Here is a 17928-nt window from a genome sequence, read left to right on the forward strand (position 1 = left end):
ACTCTCTTTTAAGATTCAGTTTCAGCATCTGGCCCAAAAGTTAAAAATGAAATTAGGATTTTTGTTCAGAATAGCAGGAAAATGTCTGTCTTCCTTTGTCTTTGACAATAACAATTCAACACTATGATACTGCTCTAAAGACGTTTACCAGTTGAACCCTATTTACTTCCTTAAAGTTAAGAAGAAACATCCATCTAGAGCTCCTCTTTCACAACTCTCAATTAAGTCTTATAACAACAATTCAAGACAATAGCTCAATTTATAGGTCTGGTTTTTGACCTGGTGTTCTTTTAATTATCTGTGTTGTTGCCCGTAAAGGACTCACCAGCTTTGCTCTATCATCATTACACACTGTTAGCAGAATAACCTGCACCAGGTCATCCTGATTAGTGTGCCATAAAATCCTGAAGACTTTTGCAGATGAAGACTTCCTAAATAAGAATAATCATAGCTGAGTAAGTAGGAAGTGCAGCTATATACGTTGTGTAGAATGTAAAAATCATTATTTGGTGTGGATTTTACATACCTCAGTCTGTGGAGCTGTTATTGATTAGAGAGAAGAGAAGAGAAGAGAAGAGAAGAGAAGAGAAGAGAAGAGAAGAGAAGAGAAGAGAAGAGAAGAGAAGAGAAGAGAAGAGAAGAGAAGAGAAGAGAAGAGAAGAGAAGAGAAGAGAAGAGAAGAGAACTAGCCAAAGCACAGCAGACTAAAAAGAAAGGAGTGACTGTGACACAGCAGACCTGTGTGAAAGTGTGCTAATGAGGCGGCCGCTGGTCTGGATCTGGTTATAAATATGAATCATGGCAGTGGGTGCTTGTCTGTGAGAGGCCACCACTGAGAGGGGAGAAGGGAATAATTTATTGAAAGAAAGCCAAAGATCAAGAAAAGGAGGCTGTGAGAAAGTTTTGTAGGAGAGATGAAAAGTCTCGTTTTACGGCTTTAAATCTGAAAGCGTGGCCCAATTTATGTCTGTTATAAGTGATTCATGATGGTCAGCACTGATTCATACTAGGTTAAACAAACTGTGAAAGTCATAGATGAGGGGTGTGGCTGTTTAAATCTGATCTGACTTAAGATCTGTCTTTAAAAACTTAGTGTTCAGGTTTGTGTTTGTGAATCGCTGGCCTCACATTGAACAAAAGCCCGCTGGCGTGGAGTTTTCTGATCCACCTGTGTGGCAGCTGACATTGCTAATGCCTTGTTGACTTCAGGCACTGATTAACTTACTGTTTAACTGCTCAGCATGCCACAAAAACACACACACACACACACACACACAGACACACACACACACACACACACACACAAATACCCACATAATGCAGAGCCTGACAGACTTGTACTGGATACCAGACACACATGTATAATGAGAGGGTTTGGCTTGAGGCTGGTACTGAGGTGACAGCCATGGTAATTTCCTGTGGCAGATTTCTGCCAGTGAACGGGGACGGGAAGGGAAACGCTTCATTAAAGCTTCAGTGCTGTTTCGAGATCTGTTGCCCAAACACATTCGGCTCAAAACAGAGATGCAAGCAGAAATATGGCTTAAAATATGGCGTGGAAACAAAGAGCGAAGAAGAAAATAGTGCGTGTCTGTTTATTTTCATCGTCGAGTTGATATTAACACGTTGTTGTTTCTGTGAGTAGGAACACAAAGGTGTTTTGCTGCCACCTATTGGGCAGATTGTGTAAGTGGTTGAATTGTTTTTACCATTATAATGAAAATAAATCAATCAATAAATAAGCCTATAGTACCCTACGCGTTGTCTGTTTATTTGAGGTATATGCAGTAGTGCCATTCCATACATAAAATCTACGCGTTTCAATACTCTATACTCTCAACTTGTTTTCTTTTCTTGTGTCTTTTAAGTAAATATTTTCATTACTTTTCATGACTTTCTTCAGATTAACTCCATGACTGCTGCTGTAAAACCAGTCACACTGTGTGACAACGCGAGGTCGAGCTCTCCTGCAAAGCTGTCCGGCGGGTGTAAAGTTACGAGCCGGCAGGACACACCTCTAGAGGGAGTTCCCGGGAAGGTGGAAACAAGGAGCCGATCGTTCCTTCCTGCAGAAAGTCAGGAGCCCTTTCACTTGAGAGGGCGATTACCTCCGCCGGCGGCTGTGCGTCTTGGCAGCTGTAGCCGTGCCTCAGAGTGAAAATGCCCGGGATGGGCAACTCTTTACGCGCGGCTGCCCTCCTGGCTTTCGTGGTTCTTTCAGTTCTGGTGACGCTCCTGATCAGCAGCGTGCAGCAGTTTGGAGCAAGAATCTCGCACTTTTCCACCGCACCTTCTGGTGATGACGAGGAGTTAGCCTCGCTCCGCGAGGCGCTGATTCACCAGCTCAACGAGAGGCGAAAAGAAATTATTCCGCTGCTTTCACCTGGTGTTGGTGATGATGATGAAAACGGACTGTTAGGAGAAAGTTTTTCCCAGCGTGACTCGACTTTGGATTACAGTCTGTGGAATGAGATCACAGTTGGCTCCGGGAAAACGCATCTGGATGAAATGGGTTGTGATTCCCTAGCCGACATGCAGGCGGTGGAGATCCTCGGATCGGGATACACCAAGCTGGTTGTCAAAGTGAATCTAGCCGGGGAATCTGAGCCGGTGGCGCTGAAACTCGTCAACGAGCAGGGCATAGACATGGGGAAGTGCGTGGAGGACTTTAAAGATCCTCGGGGATGTCGCGAACTCGTTTCATTCAAGCTGAGGAAAGAAATGGTCCTTCTCCAAAGACTCCAGCATCCGAACGTCATTAAGGTAAAGTTTCCTCTCCCTCTGCTTTGAGGGTTTGTTTTTTAATCAGTTTAAATTGTTAAGTTGCGAGTTCAAATGCTAAAACAGCGTTTAGTCTGCGTCTTTCTCGGTGTTTATTTATTAAGGGCCATGAAGTTTCAGAGGCTACTGTTGACTTCTGAGCGTTCCAGCTGGGGAAACTGGATAAAGTGAAGATTTTCCATAATCCTCGTACTACAGCTCACATTTTCCTTTGTTTCACACACACTGAGCTGCGTGAAAGGTTGCTGCAGGGCCTTCCCATCTAATTAAATTAAATTCGGTGACCCTCCTCTGACCTTTGGGTCCAGTTTAGCGAGAGCAGACAATGTGACTCTGTCCTCCTCTACTATCCATGGTTGCATCTGAAACCCCCTGGCGCTTATTCACTCAAACCATTACAGCCCAATTTAGAAGAAGTTTGAGCTAAACCCAGGGGTTTCTTTCTCGTGTCCTGCAGTCGTGTGACAGCCCAGTTGATTCATTTCAGAGATGTGCTGGATTCTCTTGGCTATAATGTAATTTTTCAGATTTTTATCACAAGTCATAACTGCTAGAGCGAGCTTGATGACACATTGTATGCAATCTTTGCTCAAAACCTTAAAGAGACTTTAACCTGTTGCTTTCTCTGAATTAAAATGTAAAAAACAAACAGTAGCATGATCTACCCTGCTTTTCTTTATTGTACTGTGGCTTAACCTAGTTATTTTCCACTCTGCAGCTGAAGGGTCACTGTGCTGGGGGCCCAGGAGGAAGAGAAGGCGAGGCCGAAAGAGTCACAGTCATTCTGGAGCAGGGGAACCCTCTCCAGATGATCCAGCTGCTCCAGAGCTCCTGGGAGGACAGATTCAGAGTAAGCACCACGGCGTGTTTTGTCATTTATCTCATACACTGCAGACGCACTGGGAAGTTAGAGGTATCTGTTTCACACTTACTGTGCACAGAGCATGTGCAGGCCATTGTTCAAGTCTGCAGAAAAGGTGAAGGTTGAAAAATGACAGAGGCCGATGTTGGAAACTCCTGGAGGTCGGGCATCTGTCCCTCGGTACATTTGATCAGGCCGAGGTTTTGAGTCGTGATGGGCCCTGGAGTTAATCCACTTATGACTGGGAATGTCATTTCATCCCAGACACACACTCTTAGATGCACACATACAGCTTTAGCGCAACCCCCCTCCGATCACAGGTATGCTCCACAGTGGAAGCCAACAAAGGCTGAATTTACACTCCAGGGATTCAGATATGCTCGCCTTCGCGCATGGATGTGTTTGAAAAGGAGAGTGGTTGGAAAGGGGGGGGAATGCCTGAGCATGCATGTTTTGTTTTTGGACTGGCAAAAAGTACTTTGGCATTCTGCACGTATCATCTCAACAGTGGGCAACTTTTTGCTGCATCACCAAAATAGCAGTTCATAATAACCCTCCCCTTGAGCTGCTTGGCCACTTTCAGCTACATCGCATCTGTGCAAGCTTCAGTAATCCAGGGGTGTTTGGTTTCAGCCAGCCCCGTTTTTGCCATGCCCCCGATTCCACCAAGCGACGTCCAAGAGACTCGGAGCATTACCTAACACTGCAGCTATGTTTGTAGTGTGACAGAAGCATTTCATGCACTTTTAGCACATGGCTAATGCTTTAATTTTGCTTTTGGTAGCCTTACTTATTCCCTCTCTCTCTGTTTTTATTATAGGATTTAAAGAGTACTATAAAAACAGTGTCAGGAAATGGTTTGCAAATGTGGTTGGTGAGCCGTCTTTAAAGGAAAGGCTTTTGCATGGCTTCCAGTTTTAACCATTTTTAGCCATTTAATTAAACCTAATTAAATTGTCCAATGTTCTGAGTTTTTAGAGGATAAAACAAGTCAGTTTTTAACTTGAAAACAAGTCAAATAATAATATTTTTAACAGGTTTTTGTTGGCCAAATGACATTTTTCACTAACAAGATAATTACTTATGATTATGATTTTTTTTTTATATTATAAATTATGGTTGAAAAAATAAAATGAGAGAGAGAGAGAGAATGGAAATAAATTTAAAGTCATTGTTAAAAAACTTTTAGGTTCTGCAAAAAAAAAAAAATCTAGTATTTTTCTTTTATTGTACAAAATGTAGTATTTTTGGATTTTGTTGGTATGACACAACAATCACTCTGAACACTGCAGCCTGGTTTTTCATCAGTTTCAGACCAAACCATGTGCAACACGCCTAAAAATGATATATGAAAATCAAGAAAAAGCTTTGACGCCTGTAATTATATTTGTATTTGATACATTTTTTAAAAACATTTCTTGACATTTGATCACAAATATTAACATTAAAGAAAAAATAAGCATATTCTCACGTCAGACAGCTGAGTACATACTTGATGAATGACTTCAACGGTTATCTGGTTATAAACCGTAACTGGCTTCAGTGACAATGCATTTAGCGCTTCAAGGCCAACGTGAAATATTGCTCAGGAATATTTCACCACTGTCACGAGTCCAGCTGATCAGACTTTGTTGTTTCTAATCTCCAGGTGTGTCTGGACCTGGTCCGGCTCCTCCACTTCCTCTCTCAGTCGCCTCTGGGCTCCGTGGCCCTGTTGGACTTCCAGCCTCGGCAGTTTGTCACAGTGTCCGGCTCGCTGAAGCTCACGGACCTGGATGATGCCAGCGCGGAGGAGACCACCTGTCACACAGACGCAGACTGCACTCTCCAGTTTCCACACAGAAACTTCACTCTGCCCTGCTCAGCTCGGGGTGTGTGTGAGGGGCTAAACGAGAAGAGGAACATTTACAACGCCTACAGGTAAAAAAAAAAAGTGACAGTTTTACTGCGTGATAGATAGGAGGAGCATCGGCTACACGGATAACTGCATAAATATAGAACAAGCTGACACCTAAAGTGTTGACAGTGGAGACGTGCAGCTGGAAATTTGCAGTTTGATGGGGAAAGTATAATGAATGCATTGTTAGTTTCAGTGGGGGGGAAAAAGAGCAATTTCCTTTTAAAAATGGTTCCGATTTTTTTGACAGCTTTACGATCTTTACGTGTGAGACGGAGCGAGACGGCTATGCGATAGGGCTTGCCCAACTTTCTCTCTCTCTGAATGAGTGTCTTTGCCTGACCTTAGGTATTTTTTCACCTACCTGCTGCCTCACCAGGCCCCGCCCAGCCTCACACACCTGGTAGACCGCATCATGAACGCCACAGGTGAGGATGAGAGTCGTCCCGACATGACGGGGGACGCTCGCTACTAAAGATCAGAAGGCAAATCTTTCCATTACGGCAGTCGTGTAATGACATGCCTCTGCCTAAGTGCTTCTTTTAATGAGCAAGACAAGATGCTTCATGACATGTAACGCAGTAATGAATACAAGTAGTTATTTGTTGAGATCACACAACTGGGAGTAGACAGCATAGTGTAAAAAAAAAAACATCCATAATGCCTGACTTTATGCCTGTAGTCACTTAAATCTTTAACCAGATTGAATTCATTGTGCGTGCGTGTGTTTCCAGGGGAGCTGAAAGCTGACATCAATCAGACGCTGGAGGCCTTTGAACACATCCTCCACCTCTATAAGTCTGGCCTACACCTGGAGAACCTGCCTCCATCAATAATCAGAGGTAAGCGCTCGTGGAATGAAGGCTGCTTTATATAAAAGCACACTGGGCTCTCTTGTGGACCTGTTTCCCTTTTTTTTTTTTGTGAGCATGAAGAGAATGCTTGGCTTTTTTTAATCTACTTGTAGAGAAAAGCAGACAGTCTACACCTGTGTTTTCATTTTCTACTTAAGAAGGGAAAAAACTGAAAAAGAAGGGGCTGTTTTGACAGGTTTATTAGGCAGCTGGAATGAGGGGACGAGACTAACAAAGTGAGATTAATCTCGTATGTCTTTTGTTTAGAGAGTGCAGTTGGCGTTCATTTTAAAAAGAAGTGTTTTTTTACTTCATTACATTTAAAATTCCTCGCTTTTTGCTGTGCAGAACGGCCACGTAAACAGTTTTTCAAAATCTTTGTCCTACTTGTTTCTGTGTTCGCCCAGCCTAAGCGCTGAACGTCCTTCACTTTTCTTCTCTCCAACTCGCTTCCACCACGCCCCCCCTCCTGCCCCGCTCCTCTCAGCCGTATGAAATATTAATAACAGAATGACTGGCTGCGTTCCTGTGGTGAGATTTTCCGTCCCCCCAGATGCTGGACTGTTTATATAGCAGCACTTTGTGAATTTAATCACAGATTCAGGGTAAAGAGGCCCTGGTGCCGAGGCTGACACCGGGAGGGAATGTTTCAGCTTAACAAGGAGGTGCCAGGAGACTGCTGCTGCTGCTGAGTGTGTGTGATAAGACTGTGGGGGGAAAAAATGCGTGTGTTTATTAATTCAGCATATTAGCTGAAGCAGAGGTATTTGTGGGTGGAGGAAAAGCCTGTGCTCAGCACCAGCTTGGCTTATCCGTTTCACATATTGGGGGAAATAAAGCTCGTGGCTCAATCATGTTGAGAATTCAACTCCATCCAGTAAATTACCAGCATCTGGTTAGCCTAATTTCCTATATTGGGGAAATGGCCAGCTTTATCGAAGCTTAAAAAATCTCCTTGTTTAAAGTCGGTCCTGATTGCTTGCACACTTCAGATTTTACACAGATTTAACAAAAAGGGAGATGAGTAGTAAGCATATGAAGGGCTGGTGGGCATATTTTTCCACATTTCCCTTATTCCAGATGCTAAGCTAAGGTGGTTAGCTGCATGCTCACTGCACTAACATGAAAAAGGTATTAAACTTCTCGTCCAGTTCTCACCAAATTAGTCATTTTTACAAACTGGAAAAAAAGCTGCATTTTTGTCGCACACATGTAACATGCCGCACTCTCCTCACATTATATACCAAGCACGCCCTCCCCGGTTTGAGGCAGGGGCAGTAGTTAAGCTGCAAAATTTCTACCATCACCCTCTCACATATGTCAGTGCCCTTAATGCTTCAACCCTGCTCCACCTCCCCAGCACACTCACCTGCACACTCCAAGGGGCGATATTTACTCATCGCTAACCAATTTTATATGGAACCCGTTTTAGCTCAGAGCACAGAAACCAAACTCTGTTCGGCTGCTGTAATAAATCATTTCCAATGTGACTTATCTGACAGAACTGTCTTTTTAAATGATTAAACAGCCTGAGGGGGGAAAAAACTGAGTAATTGTGGGATTGTATATTAAAAGCCACATGAATTAAAATGTTTTCCCTCAAAGGAAATTTAAAAAAAGAGAGAGAAAACATAACTGCAGCCAAAGTCCCAACTTATCTTTATAAAAGAAGCCAAATGGCAACAGAGCTAAAGCTTGTGTAATAGTGTGTGTGTGTGTGAGAGAGAGAGAGGGAGGGAGACTCATCAGGTCCAGAGTCTTAATTTGAAATTGTTGACAGATGCAGATTCATAGGTAATGTGGATGTAAGCTGTCCGCAGCTGAGATCATCTCTGATGTGATGGAGGGAAACCTGATGAAGATATACTGTAGTTTCCTAAAAACTGCTGCAACTATAAATCCAGCTGTGTACAGAACTGTAGAGACCGCATAGGCCAGGCCGTAAATTCACCGTTAAATGATGTTCTATATATTAAAAGAAAACGAGGTCCTTTCTCCCATTCTTCATCTTAAACACTGAGACTTGTATGTCTTTGTCTCTTTAACAGCTGAGGTCTGCCACCCCAACAGGCCTCATTTTTTTTCTCCCCAGAGAAGGATCCTCCAAACACTCCTTCTCCTTGTTCCCTTTTCTCAGAGCCAGAAGGCAGATCCTCGTGTCTTTTTCCTCGTAACAATACTCCCCCACACACACCGCCTCCTGCCATTTAGGAAGGTTAACAGTTTGTAACAGTGAGCCTCCTCCGTACGGGCTCACAGACGAGGCTTTTGTCCATTTCTTGTGTGTGTGTAAGTGTGTGTGTGCAGGCATATGTGAGCATGGGTTCCTCTCATGGCTCCTGCTAATGTGTAGCAGATGATTTAAGGCCAGATCCACAAGACGTCTGACAGGAAGAATTATAATGATGAATGTACGGCAAATGTTTGGAAAGTGGACGATGAGGTCGATTGAGAGTGTGTGTGTGTGTGTGTGTGTGTGTGTGTGTGTGTGTGTGTGTGTGTGTGTGTGTGTGTGTGAGCAAAAAATCTCTGGTGTCAAATGAAACGTTTGACACATAATTAGAGACGATGACAGACGCAGAAGGTCCTGCTTTGGCATTTCGAACAAAAACATTGCTGAAAACAATTTGTCGCCTAATAAGTTAGTTGAGTAAAATAAGAAATCATTTTTCAAGCGAAAAGCATTTTGTGATTCCTGCTTGGCAGCTCTGTTCTTTGATCCCATGTTTAAAAAAAGAAATAAAAAGAAATTAAGACATTGGCTTGTATTTTTTAAAAGTATTTCATAGTATTTTACCGACTAAATTATTGTTTTCATTTAAGAAAAATATTGCAAATTAATTAATAATTTAAAGTAATACTTTACCGCTGGCTAGTTTATTATAAATAATACATAATAATGTATGTCAGCACTTTGAGGTAATTCCAGACCATTGGCACATTTTAAATCCTGTTCTGCCAGCAGTAGATTTACATTTTCACACTAACATTTTTGTGTCCTTTTATCATAAGAATATCTGTTCTTTAAATATCTCCCAACCAAAACCAGAGTCTGTGTTTCTATGAGACGTAGTCTTACATTTAGGGATCCCTTATTTTATTTTCATTAGCATTCTTTTCTTTCAGTGCTCCAGCGTGTTTGTTTTCCCTCCAGGGATTACTAAACTTCCGTGTTTATGCCTGGAGAGCATTTCAGAATCTTTCAGCAGCCTCACGTACTGAAGTGGCGTCTCTTCTTCTGTGGTTAGATTACACTGTGATGCGAGGGATGGGCACTTCTGGGAACGTGGAGTACCGCTGCTGGCCATCCTACAGCCAGCAGGGCTGCGTGCTGTCAGTCCACAGTGCCCGAGAGGCAGCGTACACCTGTAACTCCCACTCTCAGTGCAACAGCTTCACTCTGACGGGGCAGAAGACTTGGACAGGTTAGTAAAGCCTCCTCTACTGGTTCTACTGGTACATAGTTCCCCATCTCCCATAATCAAGTAGACATGGAAAAGCACTAGTTGTATGACTTTCCACAAAACCACACCTGCCACATGACTAGAAGTGCTAAGCATACAATTGCTGCTCCTTTTAATCTTCCAGTGAAGCTTTTTTAAAGTTTAAATACACAGTTTAGATTTTCGAGTCAGGACTTGTCACTTTCTTGATGTTGCCAGTTTGTTTAACGTGGATCTGCTTTTCTGTCTCTCTCTTTGTTTTCTACTCTGTAGGCCGCCTCCTAGCCTCTTTCAGGAGTGGCTTCAGTCACTTGGTGCCTGATGGGACGTCAGAAGTTTATGTAAAGAAGACAAAAGTTGTCGAAAAATCAAGCGCCTGACGTCCGAGCGAGTTTCTGTCAAAATGGGAGTTACCAAGAGATGGCACACAGCGGGGCGATGGGAACTGATGCAAGACGTGGCACTCGAGAACCGCGTCCTCCTGTTTAACAAGTCAAACGCAGCATGGCTCTGTGGATCTGCAAGAGCAGCGTGGAGACCAGGCTGACGAGGAGGCGTTTGAAGCCAGCAACTGAATGTGATGTATTTATGGGGCTTCTTGCTCTGTGACTGTTTGATCTGCCTGCCAGCTCACTCCCCTCTGCCAGCTACTATTTAAAGGGATTTCCCTTCAGGTACAATTAAGCAGGGAGAGCCTCATGCCCTTGACATTTTTTTTTCTTTTTACCTTTCCTTTATTTGCCGTGTGCGTCAGCTTTCACTGTGAGGTCGAGTCCCTGTTGCTAGATTTTTTTTTATTTATTTTTTTTAAACCAAAGAGGTAAGAAGTATAGTCGCTGAGCATTTGGAGCCCGAGGATGAGAAAGGAAAACAAGCTCTTATACAAATACACTTTGATGTTAATGCGCAGAGGTTGTGGCTGTATTTTCGTGGTTCCCTGGCTTAGCTGCACCGCCGCATGAGACGGCAACAACCATGTAAGCGTTTACACATCAACAATGAGCAAAGATGATCAAAACCATTCCAGAGCAGTCTTTTTTGTTTGCTTTAGATACTTTTGTGCACTTAGTTATAGTGTTTCATTCCTAAATATTTATATGATTAAATGGACTGTAATTGTTCTTACATGTTTGTGCATTACAGCTTTCATGCACCTTGTGGGTGATACTTTTATTTTCAATGAAAAATTATTCATTTGTTTTTTTTTTTTGTTTTTGTTTTTTTAATACTTCCCGTGTTGTTACTGTGCAGTTTTTTTTTAGTTTGTACAGATATATAAATATAATGTTTCTACTGTTTTTTTTTAAGTTGTGTTCATTTGCATTTTTATTGTATTCAGTGTAACTGCAACTAACAGCCTGTTTACTTCTCATTAACACCTTCGTGTGTGTTTCAGTGGGGGGAGGGGGGCCTAGAATGTGTGTGCTGACCTGGTTTTCTGTGTGTTTTTTAAGCCCTTTATCTTCTCGCATGCCCCCACATCCACTATCTGCAGCCCATCTGAATGGCTCAGAGGAAAGGAGCTCCACAGAGTTTGCATAATACCAGAAGAATGCATTCTAATGCCCCACCACGCTGAGCTCATTATGAGCCTTAATTAATACATGTAAATTGGCTTACGTGCCAGCCCTTTCTCATGGTGAGAGAGGGTGCATTACTGTAAGACAAAGGCAGACATCAGGACAATCAGAGCTCAGTTTGTGGTTAGCACACGAATGGGCTGCCATCTGTGCCTGCCAGAAGTAACCTGGCGAGGTTGAGATAAGGGCAGGTCTGCAGGGTGGAGGGATTTGTAAAGTCAGATTCAGAAACTACTGAGTTTATGCTAGGAGAGGGTTAAACAAATACCTGGTGTGATACGAACAGGAGATCTCTGCCACATGCCATCAACGGCTCTTCATCTATTATCTTCTGAGGTAAAACGCGAATGTTGATGCACACACACAGTTTAAGAAGCGATAAAAATCTGTTTAATTTCTCAAGAAGGCACGCCTACGTCACGCCGGAAAACGCCACTCAAACAAAAATGGAAGCAGCAAATTCCAGATAGCTCTGCGGTGAGTCTTTACCGTTCAGCCATACCAGTGCCACTGACTTGAAAGGGCATGTCCCTGTCTACAAATAATTGTCTTTGCCTTAGGTTGGCCCCTTGTTGTCTGGACAAAGCCGGCTGATTAGAGTCCAGATGATAAAGATAAGGAGTCTGACTCAGATTAGATAAGGCAAAACCAAAAGCCACGTTAACTAGAAGGACTGGTTTCCTGGTGGGAAAATTTTCCCAACACATAACATGACTTATAGTCAGAGAAGAGCAGAAGAAAAATGATCACAGTTTGATTTGTGTGCTGTTTTGTAAAAGGTTTTATTTATTCACACAAAAAAACCATGGGAAATTTACACATAATCAAATAATTCAAAGCCAGCATTTTGGGCATAAATATATAGGGTAAAAATTAAACACAACAGCTTAGCTTAGCCTGGAAAATATGTCACAGTACAGAAAAGCTATATGCTATATGACACATAGCTTCCCTATACTACACAAGTCCTTTTCATACCATTTTAAAACACGTCTTCCCCATTATTAATATTTACAGGCTATCCAAGTTTGTGTCCATTTTGTTCTTTGATGAGGTAAATTCTAACACTAATTACAAACTAGCATGCATTATACCAATCAAGCTAGCTAGTGCTAGCTATCAGCTAGATCCATACATAGTCACTTTGGGTGGTGTTGTATGGTTTCAAACACTATTTAAGAAGGTAGTTTGTTACTCCTTGTCATGAAATGGTGTGACGGGACATTCCCTTCTAGAAAAAAGAGCCATTTATACATCTGAGTATACATTTAATAGCAGTAGGGTAGCTTTTTCTAAGGTTTGTGCTAAGCTAACTGGCCTAGCTTTGAAGTGGCAGTTTCCTAGTCTTCATTCCAACATGCCTGTGGTATTCTCATTAATCGATTGGTGTCCTATAAATACACACACATGCAGGTCGGGACACACAAATCACATCTCAGGAATTTGGAGAGGCACCAACAACGAATTGCTGACTCTGTAAGCTCATCGCAGGATTTATCCTGAGATGAGGTCTTTACCTCGATAATGCAGTGAAACAATCCCTCAAGTGATAAGCTGTAATTTAGTGAAATGTACAGCTGTGGTTCATCCTTCTCCACATCAGCTCAAAGAGGAAAACTTCTGGCGTCACATTGGGTTTGTCTTGGCAGTCTTTTTGACAGAGCTAATGGATGTTTTGGCCTCGCGCAAAGGTTGCACATGTTGTTTTATGCTTAAATGTTTTGAAATACATTAAAAATGCAGAATGTTGATAGATTAATTAGGTTATTCAGTTGGATGCAGCGAAGGAACAACAATGAGTCTTTCTTTATGCTCAGGATTTGCTGGAGAGCCTAGGGGGTGGGGGGTTAGTGAACCCCCGAGTAGATCTTCACAGCATGTTCAGTGAGTCTAAAAATAATCGCTTTTCCCCTTAACTCTGTTTTTGGCTGAAACCAAGGACAGAGTTTTGAAGATTGAGGGTTTTTTTTCCCATAAGTTGTTTTTGTTTACGGATGTTTTCACTGTAGTGAAACATTTCAAACACAGCGTTCCCGTCCATGTGTTCCTGTGTGGCACACTGTTCCTCTGTTTTTTAAGGCGTGTAATTGACAAGTCGGTCTTTTTGAAAGGCTCGGGGAATGAGCGGGGGAGGAGAATGATTGTTTTTTTTTACCCAGCTCCATACCCCTCCATTTTTGTTTTTTCAAGTTTCCAGTTTCACCGACTTGTTTCCGTCAGGTTTTATTCATGACCTCCATCTGGAAATAATATAACTTCATGAAAACACGCCATCAGCAATTTTTTTTCGAGAACACTAGTGCGTGCATGTGCGTGCATATGTGCAGGGAAGGCGACATTAGGGCTTCTTCTGCTGGGTTCAGGCTCTACTGATGCGACGGTGTTAGTTCAGTGAAAAACACGTCTGTGACTAAGCTAAGAACCAAAGCCTCCATCATCCCCACTTAAAATCCTAGCGCGATGCATTTGTGGTCTGGCCAAAAGTCTTTGATTCAAATGCAAAGTTAGTCATCAAATGTCAGAAACCACAGCTGCTGGGAGAAATTACGTGTCAGGAAAGGTCTCTGGTGAAATGTTTGACCTTGGCTCAGACTAAAAATATGCATTAACTGAGTGAAAGCCTGCATAGTTCTGCAGGAAAGAAGATCTGGCTTGTGTTTGAGTTGCTCGCCGGCGCATATGCTTGCCCGTGACTGGAAAGATAGAGTGGATATTCACTCGACTCCGGGCTCACAGAAACGCCTCTGTGTCTGTCTGCCATTTTGGCCGTGGTACACACAAGACTGGCCGGTCACACCTGAGAGCCTCTGAAGAGCAGCCAGACATTTAGTCGGCCTGTCCCGAGCACAGAGGCGTCTTAGTTTGCAGGCATATCTAACTGTCGAGCTAACTATTTGTCTGTCTGCCTGGAGCCGATATGATCTCTTTTAGAGCCATAATGGCTTTAGCAGGCCCTAAAGGAGAGAGAGCAAGTAGGTGTGTGTGAGGAGAGGTTTTCATTTCTGCCTGTCTGCATTGGAAGGGGGTGTGTGGCTGGATCATGTTTTAAAAGCCCCGAAGTTAACCCCAGTCAAAAGGTTTATGCCTACCACTAAAGCCACAGAGACATCTTGAAAGCTCTAATAGCTTCGTGTTGTATCCAGTGACATCTCCACAGACCTGCTGCACAGCTTTCTGGAGCGTAGCAGAAGTGCTGGATTTGTTTGTTTCACGATGGGTAGCTGACTTTAATCAGCGTCTGTCCATATTTATTTAAGGTCTCCGAATGTTTGCATCAGTGTGGTGCTATCACAAAACCCTGCTTCATTATGAGAACCCCACATGTTTCCCTGCCCTGCATTCCCTCCTGCTATATCACAGCAGCAGTCTGGGTCATTTTTCTTTTGAACTCCCCCACACCCACACCCTCCTCTCTTCCTCACCAGTCCATCCATCATACAGAGTCTGTGGAGCCTCCTTCCACTCCACCCGTCCCCCTTTTCTGTTGCTGCCTCTGCTTTCTCTCTTTCTCTCTGTGTTTGAAACGCTCCTTCGGGCCACAACCTCCACAGCTTTGCTATTAATTTAGGCCTCCGCCGCTGTTGTTAAATTGTTCCACTTCATAGCCAACATAACTCCAACCCTGCATCAGTGTCCTCCTCCTGCCAGTCTTCCACGGCAACCGTCTTCTACCAAGTCGCAGCCCACAACTGCTGCGAAGCATCTGGAGTTTCTGCCGTCTTTCAGCCTGGCTGGAACCTGAGGGCAGGGCTGCTCAGGATCAGGAACTGTGGTTTGTGTATATGTGTGTGTGTTTCTGACTACCACTGCTGTTCAAATCAAAGTGTCTGCCTTTTGTTACTTGCTCTGGAATCCCCTCCGTCACACCTCGGCTGCCCCCAGGCAGAGGAAGACTTCCTTCTCCTCAGTTAATCTTCCACCACAAATACACTGTGGACCCCCTCTGAGTCACAGGATTATAGACAAATTCAATTAATTAGCACATTCAGGACTTTTAATTTGTTTTGTTTTTCTTGTAAACTACAAACAAGGTTAGCCACTGACATGTCTCCATCTGAGATGCGAGGAATAGGGTTTAAAAGATGAAGATAAAATATTAAAAGTAGCACTCTTTCTATCTAACTGTTGTGGGATTAATTTTTATGTGTTTTTGTTACATAAATAAACATATATATAAGTGATGTCTTTCATTTAGCTTTGTATGTGTCTTGGATTCTTTAGGATGTGTCACAATGGTTCGGAGACAAAACCGGAAAGTAATTAAAATGCGTTTTTACAGAAATACGCTATGAAATGAATCAATTATAAATTAAAATTATGATGGGAAATAGAAGTGATTGTTCTCTGTGTTCAGCGCCGTGGAGAACAGGTTTTGTTTCCGAGTGCAGGTCGTTAAGAGAGCTGTGAATCCACAAGTCCCCAATTAGGGTTCTGCCCACACGGCCATAAAACAGTTAGTGGAATCATTTGGAGGCTGTTAGATTTAACACTATTAAGAGTTCATTAGTACCTGCACTCACAGCTACTGTAGCTATTGAAGCATCATTAACAGAGACACATTAAAGTAGGCTAGAGGGCCTTTTCGCTCAGGCCACCTTTTATCGACACCTGCGATAGTTCAAAAATGCCATTTATTGTGAGATACAGTCGCAGTTTATTTTACTCTAACGTGCTGTTTTTAAACATACACTTACAGTGTGGTGTATTATAACACACATACTAAAGGGTTAAATATCAGAAGTCACAATTAATAAGCAGTTCAGCAAGTAAAAAATGTAATTGTTTAATTTTTTAAGTCTTAAATGAACATTAGCAAACAGTGAATCTTAGAACATGTGGTGTGTGAATGATGCACGAAAAATCATCTGCACACAAAACATAAAAAAATAGGGAGCTTTTCCATTTATGATGTAAAACAGTATTAATATTAAAGTGTTAGAGAATATTATATATTTCTATTATTATAAATTTGGCAATAAAAGATTATGATCACGTCCGGTGAAGGAAAAAGAGTATCAAATACAGCTTACAGACAAAAAATCTGCAGTACAGTTACTGAAGATGGATTTACCTAAAAGTTCACATCGAATTCATTATTTTTAAAATAATTCACATGGTTCAGAGTACCTACTGCTATCAGCATTCAGCATTTTGCTGGCTGGCTCGATTAAAAAAGGTCTTGGCAGAAAATCAACATAAAGGATCTGATTGCTTTAACGGCCACGCCTTAAAGTTTACTTGTCTGATACGTGAGAAGGTCAAATCTCATTAATAATCATCTGAAAGAATGAAACGTTATACGTCTGAGGCTCGCCGTGATACAAAGACCCCCGGGCCACGAGACGTTTTACTGTCGAGCCTTTAAATGAATATTTAGTTACCCATTGCTGCTTCTCCATGCTTGCCGGTTGCTCCTGATTGTTTGTTTTACTGTCACTGCCTTTTTATTCCAGCAGTTTACATTACATCCTGTTATTTTCCTAGTTTGTGCCCCAATTACTGTCACCATTACTAAAATAACAGCTGAAAATCACCGCTGGTGTCTGTTTTCCTGGATTTAAATGAAGTTAAAATCTGGGTTTTTCGGACTGTTGACATTTGTTGCTTGCAAAGAGAGTGCGTGCTTCATCAAACAGGTGGCCTGTCATCATTGTTCTCACTGTAATTTAGTCGTAATTATCAAGTAAAAGCAAGCCTCTAACTGTACGGTAATGCAGGTTTTATAGTTACCAGGCTATTGTAGGGGTCACACATCTTTTAAATGTCCTGCTTCTCCCAGTAACCTGGTTTCTTGTGTATATGTGCCGTTGCCATGCAGTTAATACGAGATGCAGGCTGAAAACTTGTATTAAACTGCTTTACAGTGTAATTAAACACAATCTGGGCATAGGTCTGACATTACCTCAGCCACAGTTATTACATGCGAGTAAAACTGCGCTGCGGTGGCTGGTTCACTTTCTGTTTGCCAGATCTCACGGGGGTTCAAGAGGTCTCTATGGGGTGAAGGTTTAGGTTGTGTTTACAAAAAGGCCTTCAAGCTCCTCTGCAAACAAGAGCTGGAGATCAAACAGCTAAGCTGGTCCCAGTGTGAATGCTGGGCTGCTGGGCTGTGGGGAGGGCGGAGGGGTTACTGACAGGTCTGGTGGACAGATAACAGAGCAGGAAGCCCTCTAACATCTCATCCCCTGTGTTCTCTCAAATTCTCAAGATAACCCCGGTCCCCTGGCACTTAATCCTAACCTTTCTGACACTGGTTTTGCTGGAAAAGTCTTCCATCTGAACCACACTTAATCACATGCTGAACTTTTCCCTCTTGTTAATCCTCCCAGTCAAGTGACAAAGGGTCAGCTGAGTAAGCCGAGAAGTAATTCAGAGCTAAAAGTGTGGAAAGGCTGGCAACGAATTCAATAAAAGCTGCAGGCAAGTAGGCCGGTAATTCGTGCAGCATTATGAAGTGTCTGGCAAGCACTTTTCTTTGTCTCCTCCATCACAAAAGGATTTAAAACAAAGG

The 17928-nt window shown here is 42.6% G+C and overlaps 1 protein-coding gene across 1 annotated transcript; it reads left to right on the forward strand.

Annotated features, from left to right (window-relative positions):
* The first annotated feature begins 1896 nt into the window (after positions 1-1896).
* Positions 1897-11034, forward strand: LOC113012563 (extracellular tyrosine-protein kinase PKDCC). The gene is given in 8 exon segments (XM_075410362.1): positions 1897-2147; positions 2150-2763; positions 3500-3631; positions 5292-5563; positions 5889-5968; positions 6275-6382; positions 9643-9819; positions 10111-11034. Coding segments are annotated over 8 exon segments (1725 nt in total). The 5' UTR covers positions 1897-1912; the 3' UTR covers positions 10218-11034.
* Positions 11035-17928: the final 6894 nt, after the last annotated feature.

The sequence above is a fragment of the Astatotilapia calliptera genome, chromosome 19, assembly GCF_900246225.1.
Source record: "Astatotilapia calliptera chromosome 19, fAstCal1.2, whole genome shotgun sequence".
NCBI classification, from domain to species: Eukaryota; Metazoa; Chordata; class Actinopteri; order Cichliformes; family Cichlidae; genus Astatotilapia; species Astatotilapia calliptera.